General features: G+C 39.7%; 1 protein-coding gene and 1 long non-coding RNA gene across 2 annotated transcripts; one reads left to right on the forward strand and one right to left on the reverse strand.

Annotated features, from left to right (window-relative positions):
* Nucleotides 1-4,701: 4,701 nt before the first annotated feature.
* Nucleotides 4,702-6,024, reverse strand: LOC141655087 (uncharacterized). Its single transcript, XM_074462186.1, has one exon. The coding sequence runs from the start codon at nt 6,022-6,024 to the stop codon at nt 4,702-4,704; it is 1,323 nt and encodes a 440-aa protein (XP_074318287.1).
* Nucleotides 6,025-7,718: 1,694 nt separating this feature from the next.
* LOC141656010 (uncharacterized) lies at nt 7,719-9,408 on the forward strand. The gene is made up of 3 exons (XR_012548285.1): nt 7,719-7,827; nt 9,190-9,292; nt 9,341-9,408. It is a non-coding gene; the product is annotated as an uncharacterized LOC141656010 (long non-coding RNA).
* The last annotated feature ends 3,062 nt before the right edge of the window (nt 9,409-12,470 follow it).

The raw sequence follows: 12,470 nt of genomic DNA on the forward strand, positions 1-12,470 counted from the left end.
CAATTCCTCAATAATCACTATAAATTTAATCTTAATTCACATTAAACTTGTAATATGAATTCAATCCGTCAAAATTTTAAACTGCTTTAAAATAATTAGGTATCTTATAATTATGAACCGCTTCACAATAATTAATTTGCCAAAACAAAACAAAAACAAGACTACTTTTTTTATTGTCTCGGCAAAAAACCAAAAAAAAAAAAAAAAACAAATTTTTTTATACAAATTATTGTCGTGAAACAAGAACAAAACAAAAATTTTTTTTTTTTTTTTTTTTTATTTTATCTTTTCTCGGTAAAACTGAAAAGAAACAAAAACAACCCGTAATCTTTTCTCGGTTTTTCAGCAAAAACCTAATGGAAAAAAAAAACAGAATTTTTTTTTTCTTTTTTTAAATTACTGTTCATCCGTGAACAGTAAAGGAAACGAAAAAAGAAAAAAATTCCACGGCTCAAAAAACAATCCAGCCGATTACATTTTTTTCTCGCAAACCCTGATTATTGTTTACAAACAATTTTATGAAAATCATCAAAATTAAAATAAGTGGCCTTGGCTCTGATACCACTTGTGGGAAATAATCTGTATATTTCCCTTAAAATTGAAGGATTATAACGAATTTAATTAAGATGATCACTAGTCATAAATAAAATACATAAACAAAATAAAGGATTCAGAAATAACCTTCGGTCCTAGCAAATATGGCCTAAGAACAATATCAAAGTAGATATTCGCCTATCAGTTGCACCCAAGACGATATGAGATATGCCCTTCTAATTATGCTAGAATCGATCTAAAATTTTCTGTAAAATTATGTTGTTTTTGTATTTTTCTGATGAGAGAGAGGAGGCTAGATTAAAAAGGAATTAGGGTAGAATAATGATCTCCCTTTCCTTCTTATTCTCACCGAAATATGGGAGTCAATTAGGAAGATATAATCTTCCCTAATTTCGGCCCATATAACCGAAATAAGGAGTGTAATCTCTTTATTTTTGGTTATTCCAAAAATGTATAAAATGTGTTAAATTGTCATCTAGTGAGGATCAAACCCATGACCTCTTGGTTTGTGTACCCTCACTATTACCACTATGACACATTCATCTTGTTGATATTAAATATAACTGATTACATTTAATTACGAATTAACAGATTAATTCGTCCAAGCTAACATTACATACATTTAATTAAATATAACTTATTATATTCAATTTACGAATTGACAGTTAATTCGTCTCAACTAATATTATTTAATCTTCATTAAATAATTGTCTCATCAACACATTGACTAACTGTTTAGTCATATTAGGCATCAATGTGATCATATTTCTATAACCACATCTCTCAAACACATCCTATAGGTGTGACCTTTAGGGACCAGTTGATCACCGCCATCTGTATGATAATAACGTCAAACTTTCTAAGCCAACCATTATTAGGTAAACGTTAATCAACTGATTAAATATACGAAGTATACCCTTGTGAACCTGTAAGAGATTTACAAATGTTATCACACTAATTTGTGGAGGACACAAGCTCCAATAGGATCGAGAAGTACTTGAAGTTTATGAAAGTTACCAAATCCCTTGATTAGGGTATTCTCATTATCTCATATTTATATCCATCATACAATACAAAGATTACACTAACAATATAGATATTCTAGGCTATAAACTAGGCTAAGATAATACATTAAATGGGAAAGAGATAATGCATAAATATACAAAATATATACGGAAAATATATGTGACGATATTGACTAATACACCCCCGCAGTCGGAACGGGAGCGGAGCGCACGTTAAGGCTGGAACGAAAGCGGTTAAACAGGTACTTAGGAAGACCTTTAGTAAAGATATCCGTGTATTGATATTCAGCAGGGACGTGTAGTACCTTAACGAGGCCAATGCGTACTTTCTCGCGAACAAAATGAATGTCAATTTCGATATGCTTAGTTCGCTGGTGTTGTACGGGAATTCCAGAGAGATAGACGGCAGAAATATTGTCACAATATATTAGGCTGGCACGTGAAGTGGGAACATGAAGCTCGAGTAAGAGGTTACGTAGCCAGCTCGTCTCGGCGACCGCATTAGCGACACCTCGATATTCTGCTTCCGCACTAGATTTAGACAAAGTCGGTTGGCGTTTTGAAGACCAAGAGACTAAGTTATCACCAAGGAAAACACAGTAGCCGGAAGTAGAGCGTCGTGAGTCAGGACAACCCGCTTAGTCCGCATCCGAATAAGCCGTGATATTGTGAGATGCAGAGTTGGAGATAGTTAAACCGTAGTCAAGGGTGCCCTTGACATATCGTAAAATACGTTTTAAGAATTGAAAATGCGGCTCACGGGGGGCGTGCATGAATAAACAAACCTGTTGTACGGCATATGTGATATCGGGCCTCGTTATGGTAAGATATTGAAGAGTGCCGACGAGACTTCGATACAAGGCTGGGTCCGAAATGAGAGGACCAGCCGTAGTAGATAGTTTAGCTCCGGGTTCGACGGGGGTACTCACGGGATTGCAAGAGTCCATAGTGGCGCGTTTTAATATATCCCGTGCATACTAAGCTTGTGATTGAAACAAACCCGTTTTATTGCGGATCACCTTAATGCCGAGAAAATGGTTAAGCGTCCCAAGATCAGTCATTGCAAATTCAGTCGAAAGGGCGCAAATTATCTGACGAAGAAGAGTAGTACTAGAAGCAGTCAAAATGATATCTGCCACATAGAGAATCAAATAGGCCATATGAGTACCATCTCTGTACACGAATAAGGACTGATCACAAACACTACTCTTGAAACCCCGAGATTGAATGAAGGTCGCAAAGCGTTGGTACCAAGCTCGCGGAGCTTGTTTAAGGCCATATAAGGACTTGCGAAGCCGACATACTTTATGAGGAGCCGAGGGGTCAACGAAACTAGGCGGTTGATGCATATACACTGTTTCAACAAGATCGCCATGAAGAAATGCATTTTTGACATTCAATTGGTGGATTGACCAAGAGCGAGAGGTAGCAAGACTTAGGACCATTCGAATTGTGGTGGGTTTAACCACCGAACTGAAAGTTTCATCGCATTCGATGCCTACCTGCTGACATTTACCATTCACCACAAGACGGGCCTTGTAGCGCTGTAACGAGCCGTCAGACTTAAATTTATGACGAAAAAGCCAAAGGCACCGGATAACAGAAGCATTTGTGGGACGCGGTACCAATTCCCATGTGTTATTATCAATTAAAGCACGATATTCGTCGGTCATGGCAGCATGCCAGTTCGGTTCCTGGAGGGCAAGTTTGGGCGATTTTGGAAGAGGGGCGATGGACGGGGAGGTCGTGGCTATGAGGTCAATGGGGATTTGTGGTTTAAAGATACCACGCATGGCACGGGTATTCATTGTATGCTCACGGGTTGGGGGTGGTGGTGGGGGTGGTGGTGGTGAGGGTGTTTGGACCGTGGCTGGGGAGGTTAAGGGTGTAGTGGTGAGGGTAGGAGAGGGAGGGGCAGGGGAAGCAGGGGATGCGGGGTTAGTTGCAGGTGGAGTGTGTGGTGAGGCTGGGCTTCGAGGGGGTTTGGTTGGGTTTGTGTTTGGGGTGGGGATGGGTTAGAGAAGAGCATCAATCAGGGCAGGGAGGAGGGCAGCCGTGGAGGGGTCAGGGTGGTGGTTATTTCCAGGAGAGGACGCGGAGTGAGCAAATGGGAACACGGATTCGTCGAAGGTGACATGACGAGAGATGATGAGCTTACCACTAGCTAGATCATAACATTTATAACCTCGGAATTCTTGAGGATAGCCGAGAAAGATACATTTGGTGGAGCGAGGGGCGAGCTTGTGTGGTCTTTTTGAAGAAAGGTTGGGTTAACAAGCGCACCCAAATACCCGTAGTTGTGAGTATGACGGGTTTTTGTGATAGAGAGCGGAAGTGGGTGAGCGGGAATGGAGAAGTTTAGTGGGTAAGATATTGTGCAAATGTACAGCTGTGTGAAGGGCATCTACCCAAAACGCGGGTGGTGTGGAGGAATGATGAAGTAAGGCTAGTAATATTTCATTTATGCGGCGTATCATTCGTTCGGCCTTGCCATTTTGTGACGATGTTTGTGGGCATGAAAATCGGAAAATAAGGCCATTTTGATTTGCAAAATTTTGAAACTCATGGTTGTCAAATTCGCGACCCAAGTCGCATTGAAAAGCTTTGATAGGTCGTTAAAATTGAGTTTTGACATAATTACGGAAATTGAGAAATTTGGTGAAAGTGTCGGACTTAAATTTTAACGGGTAACCCAGACAAATTGGGTGAAATTATCAATTAAAATTAAATAGTATTTGTACCCGGCATTGCTCGTAATAGAAGAAGTCCATCAGTCGCTATGAATTATATCAAATGGCGTGAGAGTAGTAGAATTGGAGTCGAAAAATGGTAATTGTTTATGCTTGCTTATTTGACACGAATTACATAGAGAAGAGTTTAATTTGCTACTACAATCAATGCTAGACCTGGACTTAAGAAAATTAAAAACATTAGCACTCTGATGACCCAGACGGGAATGCCAGACACCGGATGAGAAAGTAATGAAATGCTGGCGGGACTCGGAGGACTTCGTGGGAGACTCGGCTGACACGGGGTAGAGGTCACCGTCACTATTGCTCCTCAGAATCCGATTCCCATTCGCTAAATCCTTCACAGAAAAACCACGCGGGTCAAATTCGACTTAAACATTGTTTTCTTTAGTAAACTGTCGAACGGAAATGAGGTTCTTAATTATTTTGGGTGTATACAGGATATTGTTAAGGTGTAGGGTTCTAGAGGGTGTAGCTAAAGAGGAATGGCCGGAACCGTGAACTGGTATGCTAGTACCATCACCGACAAAAATAGATTTAATCGCACTAGAATCGAGAGGGAAACGGAATATACCTACGTCGGCACTTAAGTGAGACGAAGTGCCCGTATCCATGTAAAATTGCCCTTGATTGAAGGGTTGCAATTGGAGAGCTGCAAATGCCTGAGCCAAGTCCGTGGGCTGCTGCTGACCCTCATCGGTTGCTAGATGCGCTTGTCCAAAGGAAGGGCTGGACTGTCGAGAGCCACGACGACTAGAGGCCGAACGCGACCCTGCTGCAAACGCTGGCCAAGGCTGCCAGGGACCTGTCCAGCCGGGAAAAGTGGGGTAAGGGCAGGGAGGCGGCATCCACGGCTCTGGCCAGCCTGTCATAGGGCCCCACGGAGAAACCGAATTTCCATAAGCAGGGGACATCGTTTGCTGCGACTGATTGCGAGACCCGCCACCAGTGTGACTACCCTTGGCATGACCGCGTTTGCTGTCGTGGCTGCGTTTCTGAGGATGAGATGAGGGAGGGCTGTCAGACTCGGTGGATGGGGCAGAGGGGGCAACGAGTGTCGTGGCTTCTTCACGGCTAGACTGGAGGTGGTTTTCCAATTCAATCATGATTCGAGCCGTCTCAAAATTAGGAAGCGTCTGATTGATATATGCGGCTACCGTGTCGTATTCCTTGGGTAAGCCACAGACTAATTGGAGGACCAACCGTTGATCAGTTATCGCTGCACCGACATCCTTTAATTGCCCGGATAACTCCTGAAGGCGTTGACAGTAGGCATCAAAAGAGGGAAATTTACTGAGCTTGAGGTTGTGAAATTCCCTCTCAAGGCTAGTGGCGCGAGCACCCTTATTGTTGAGGAAAACATTCTTGACACAATCCCAAGCGGCTTGTGCGGTGGAGTCGGGTTCAAGAATTTGTGGCAATAGATCGTCCGACATGGTGCCGTAAATCCATTGGAGAACGTGAGCATCGATCTCGTACCACGCTTCATATGAAGAATCCGTCTTAGGAGGGGCAGGCGTTCCGTCTATATGGTTCAAGACCTTGTACCCGCGGGCATGGAGGGTGAAGAGGTTCACCCATGATGTGTAGGTTACTTTTACGCCATCTAACACACGTACTTTATTCTGAATGTTAGTGACAGTATAAACTGGATGAAGAGACGATTTGGTATTCGATGTGTCACCGTTTGTCATTGTAGCGTGAGGCTAGAGAAACGGCGAGAAAACGAGGGTTTGCCTTGGGCAAAACGAGGAAACAGGCGAGAAAATTTTGGGATCTTTGCACCTGATACCATGAAAGTTGCCAAATCCCTTGATTAGGGTATTCTCATTATCTCATATTTATATCCATCATACAATACAAAGATTACACTAATAATATAGATATTCTAGGCTATAAACTAGGCTAAGATAATACATACAATGGGAAAGAGATAATGCATAAATGTACAAAATATATACGGAAAATATATGTGACGATATTGACTAATAGTTTAAGCCGGATGGAAATAGTAACAATAATAATAATGAGGATGAGTGGCTGATGCATGAATATTATCGTCTACGGAACGATGATGAGAAGGATGAGAAGGAGGATAATCAGATGGTTGTGTTATGCCATATCACCAAGAAACCGAATTCTACGAAGGTTCAGACTTATGCAGCTATTATGCCAATAAATTATGAAGTCAGGTCGAGTAAACGAGGTCGTGTTGAATATGAACAACCGTCAGGGTTCAATAATTCTGGCATCATCATTAACCCTCATCATCAAGATTATGTGAGTCGAGCTGCGGACGAGGGTTATCAAGTGGAACCAAGTAACGAAGCATCGACAAAGGAGAAAGAAGGGATAATAATACTCTATTCTGAAGACGAGCTAAAAAGGATGCTTGATGTTGACGACAAGGATAATGTCGATAACGCTGATATCATGCTTATGAAGTTGATAATGGTATACTCTAATTAACGGACCTAGTTGATAATCAAGTTTATGATATGGATCCATTAATAGAACAAGCCGAGCATGGGCTATCTCTCTCAAATAACGGAGCACAAGAAGGTGATGCTAAAAATTTTCACATCGAGGATATTGATCAATTCTTACTAGACGCCGAACAAGCCTACTGGTTGCCAATTGAAGATTCATTAACATTAGAATACGACTTCAACAACAATGCAATCGAGCTTGACACGTTTAGCTAGGATCCTAATTTTGATATCAGTTCGCTCCCGCCTTTACTGCATTTCTAGTTTGGTTTCCGTTATTTTTTGTTGTTTAATCTGAATATTTCTTATCAAACTTTAGTCTAAGTTAATTATCATTCATGTTAATTAACTTCTTTTGTTGTTATAGTGAACATGAATATACTTAAAAAATAATCGTCTATCGACGTCGTCCCTTTGATTCTTCTTATTTTCCGTATCCATATCCATATCCATATCCATATCCATATCCATATCCATATCCATACTCTTTAAAAAACCCAAAGATGGGTTACTGTTCCCAGAACAGTGAGTTTGTGCTATTCTGACCATTGTGCCCTTCTCTCATTATATCTTTTCCATTTCTCTTATTATTTTATCGCACAAATTGCTTTCAGTTTCTATCTCCCCCTTTCGAGCCATGCATTTATCTCTATTTCTCATCTGCCGCTTCTCCTCCAGGCTCCAGCCATACTTTTTCTTCTCATCCTCTCTTATATGGCAACTTTCATTCAACTTTCCCCTCTTTTTTGCTTTATTACGGATCAGTAGCAGGTGCGTTCCATTGTTTGTTGTCCTATTTTTTTCTTTTTTTGGGTGAACATTTGCATGTTGGGAATTCGGGATGCTATTATTCCAATTTTAATTTCTGGGTTATTTTGGATTCGTTACTGTAGCTGGTGAAATGCTAGGAAAACCGGAGGTATCACCGGAGTTTCTGTTGGTGGTGTGGGTTCTTCAGTTGTTTTGCAATTAGGTACTTTGATATCATCGGCACCGCCAAAATCACAGGTCTTGATTTAGTGATTTTGTTGGATTAATTAGGGTTTTGATTTCACCTGTTTATTATCGGCGCCCCCAAAGCAATGATACTGATTTCTACAATTCTTTAAAAACCCCAAACTTGGGTTACTGAATTGTAGCTGATTTTGGTTATTGAGGTCGAAACTAAAGTATGTGAGAGTCACATGCAAGTATAGAGAATCCTATTGAACTTTTGCTTTAAATAAAGGTTTTCATACCGTTTTCTAATTTTTTGAATTTGTTTTACACATATAAGTGGTAAAATTAATTGTATACAAAGATGTGTGTGTGTTTTCTATTGAGGGTTATAGGTAATCAATTTATTTGCTTTGGCTCATTTTCAGTATGGCATAGCGATTATAAATGTTAGGATAATAATTAGTTATACATGTATTCACGAGTTTTACGGCTTATAACGCTGATCATCCTTCACTTTTATGTGCTCGCTAGGGTATCGGTCTAACTAACCAACCGGTATAGATCATGGTGATAGAAAATTAGATCGATATGTTTGCTCCTTCTAATTCCTTTTGCGCCTTACCTTTGAAATAATTGAGTAATGTCAGCAAACTAACTTAATAATGTCACTTTCAAAACTTCAATTCAAATATTTTTAAATCATCTTACCTTTTAACAGCCTTAGTTCCATTTTTAAACTTTTTTGGTCTTCTCTTCGTATCTATTTCAAATCGAATTTGCCCATCAGAATGAACAATAAGATGTCCTTAAGACTTGAGTAAATTTTCTCACTAATATTTTTCTGTTGTAATGTATACGAGGTATTACCTTTTTAAGATTTATTTGTGCATTTTGTAATGAAAAATTAGGGGAAAATGAGTGCTATTGTTTTACGGATTTTGGTAGGGTTTTTTAGAATCTTTTACATTAGAAGCTTTTAAAGTACCACGAAGTTACAAGAATGGGACTGAAAGCAATGTTGTGGTTCTTGTGTTGATTGAAGTGCCTCTTTACTATTTTTTTTTATTCTTGTTGTTTTTTTAGATAAGTAAGCATTTGTTGATGTGTTTAACTTTCTTTTTCTAGGTGGCTGTTGTTTTCTCACTTAATTCAAATGATAAGTATTGTTTATTTTTTATATACGAGACAATTCATATTTTGTAAAGCATTTCAATGCTATGCCTACTACGGCTACATAGCGTTTTATTCAACTTAAATCATTTTACGTGGTGGATTTAATAAAGATCATATTTACTTATGTACTACTATTATTACACTATAGTAATTATTCTCTATATGCCTATCATGTGCTGGTGGCTGGTGCGCTAACTCGCATTACTATTTTGGACACATTGTATTGTCTTGGAGACTCATATGTACAACACATTTCAGGTGATGAAAAGGATCTTGAAGAGGAGAAGCTTAAGCATTCGTCTCTGCAAGAACACTAGATAGGGAACTTAAAGAATTAGATAAGAGGCGTCAGCAGAAGGAGGTAAGTGTGTTGTTGTTGCTTGTACATTTTTGAATTAGCACTACACAGGATGAAATGAAACGGCTGGTGGTCAAACCACTGTTCTGCGACAACATTACAGAAAAAAAAAGTTTTGGAATTGGAACATGGACAAAGATCTTGTAGGTGAGAAGTTGTTATCGACTGTAATTTGGCTTTGGGCAGCATAACTCGAAGTATTAAATTTCTGGAATTGTTCTTTCATTTCCCTGCTTCTAAATCAATGATTGACTAAAATGTGATAATTTATGTGTGTGGACACTGGGCCACGGGGGCGCTTGGGAAACAAGCGTTTGCATTTGTGGAGTCGCCACCAATTTATTGTGGAAAATTGGAAACCGTTCGAATATCTCGTGCCATCTCAAGACACAAAGTAGTGACATGAACACCAAGAACTCGTTACCCTTAGCATTCTATGTCTAGAATGACTACCGTGGATGCCAATGAACACGGATGTTCACAGAGATCTGGAGTAAGGGGTGAGGGTACGTATTAGGAAGCTCTTTTGATCGAACACCTAATTCCGCCCGCCTCGAGAGAGGCCTCTACTAATGATTAGGGAAAATCGTCTATACTCGATGTATTGTCGATTATATGCATGCAATGCAACATCCAAATTTTAATCCTAGCATGTGAAGATTTAACTAAGTCGGTTAACACGTAATTTAACATACAATTGGGTCAAAGTAGGAATTTAAGATTCAATTATATGTGAAGGCATACAAATGATACAATAAATACAATAATGAATTTACAATAATGAAAAATTACAATAATTACATTGAGTTAATGATTTATGTCGAAAATACCTTTAAGACGGATAATTTGGGAAAAAAAGAATAAATAAATGAATGAACAGATTATTAGCGATAATACGAATGATAATTAATTGAATACGTAAACTAATTAAACTAGGTCAAGGCAGAGCGGAAGTTCAGAGACAGAAATCAACCAGGAAGAGGCGCAGCAGATGCTGCGTCTGTTCCAAGGGTGAGTTCTGGCTGTGAAGCCGGAATTGCTAATCGTTAGTATTCTTTAGTGAATTTAAGGATTGATTATGATATTAGACCCGGATGAAAGTGATTTAACAGATTAATTACATGCGAATGAGTCATAAAAGCAATAAAATATGGATGAGACGAACATAAACGAAATAATTACATGAACGAAGGATTGATTAGTAACATAGGTGAACTAAATAGGTTAAATACGACAAATTAACGACGAATAGGACAATAGACAGATGGAAATATACCAAAGATCGAATTCCAGAAACTCAATATGAAAGAATCGAATCTCTACAACCCGGATTGATTTTAATGACGAAAACCCGCAAATATTGGATTACTTGGGATTTAAGTCGGGATTAACGATGAATTATACGCATTAATGATGATAAACAATATACATGTGAAATTATTGTGCTTGTATGTCAAAGAATTGAAGAACAAACGAAAACAAATAACGAACAATGAATTGACAGAGGACGAAGGAAGAAGAAAGGAAGCAGGAACTGCGGCAGCCTCATGAAGAGGCGCAGCAGTTGTTGCGTCTTTTCTCGACGGTCATATTCTGGTAATCTGTAAAAAGGGTTTTAAATCATGGTTTTATAAATCGGTTTTAAGAAGTATTTTCGACATAAACCTTACATTAATGATACAAAAAGTAAATAACAATAATAAAAGAGAGATTTACACCCTCAGACTTACATGTTTGACGAAACGAGATGAACTAAGTTTATGATAGTGATGCTCGACTCAAATGTAACGAAAGTGCCCTCGTAAGAGGAAAACGATTAAGATTAATTAAGTTGATTGTTGTGGAGTTGGTCAAATTGGTCGGTCATGCAAACGAGGCTGGTACTCAGAAGGATCCGAGCTTACGTGGTCGAATGTTCAAGCACGTAGACGCCAAAAAGTAAGAACATGGTCTAGAATGCAAAGGGAGAAGAGAAGGGTGGACACTCGCGTGAGAAATATGAGGAGCGAAGGCTCCTATTTATACTAATCACACAGAGGAATAGGGTTTTCGGAGAAACTTTGGAAGTGAATCTCGAAAAGATATGAAAAGATACGAAAAATACGCAGAAAGGGACCTGGGAAGAGGCGCAGCGATCCATCGCGTCTCTTGGAAGAGGCGCAGCACCTGCTGCGTCTGTTCCCAAGTGGTTTCCTCCTGCGGAAGAAAGATTTCCGTGTTTGGTTTATGGAATGACGAGATAATCTTATTTTCCTTTATATTTTGTATGAATATTTCGGGAAATACTTTACCAAAGAATAAAAGATTGTGAATGATTTATAAAATATGGAATAGAAATATCCGGAACATTCCAGAACATTCTGACTCGGGATTTGGCGGTTATCAGAAAATGAAGACGGTTTTAGGCCCGGACTCCAAATGTACTCTAATTACTGTCAAAACGTCCGTATCGGCGGGTAGATGATAATTAAGAGGTAGACATCAGTGTTTGAGCAATCACTTGACAATAAATTTACGAACTGTCACAAATCGTTCCGCGTACCAAACATGCGGCCTAATCATCACCGGGTGGTTTGCGGGAGGTGCAGAAATGAGGTATCTACAGAGCCCCCACTTTGACTGAGGCTTGGACAAGGCGAAAGTCAAAGTATAGCCATCAGGTCAATCGAAGATTACAACCTGACGACTATAGCGACGCGAGGCGGCTCAAGGGGTCTGAGCCAAGGACCTGTCGTTGGGAACATTTTAGAGTCTGTCGACTATCGGGGAGGGTCGTTTAAAGTCCATTAGACTACGTAAGGAGGCTCGCCAGCCATAAGAAGAGATCATACCTGAAACTTCTTGAGAGACGTTTCCGGAGGTGCATAAGAGCTAAGGGTAAGCGTAGGAGCTAAAGGATAAGCGTAGGAGCTAAAGGATAAGTAAGGATTGTGCTAGGGTGTGGGACCCTAAAAGAGAGCATCAATGGGAAGGAGGCCCAAAATATAATTCAAACTGAGGGGTAACTAAGGCTCGAGTGTAAGAACTCTGTTGGTCTGGGAACCTCTGGAGAACGACACCTTTATCGCACTCCATGGGAAAACAGGAAATATTGTGGGTAGCAGGACACATGCGGGAACTGCTGGAAGAAATCTGCTTGGGTAGTCTACAAACAAACTTCATAAGAACTCGAGAAGGATGA

Source organism: Silene latifolia, chromosome 5 (assembly GCF_048544455.1).
Source record: "Silene latifolia isolate original U9 population chromosome 5, ASM4854445v1, whole genome shotgun sequence".
Lineage (NCBI taxonomy): Eukaryota > Viridiplantae > Streptophyta > Magnoliopsida > Caryophyllales > Caryophyllaceae > Silene > Silene latifolia.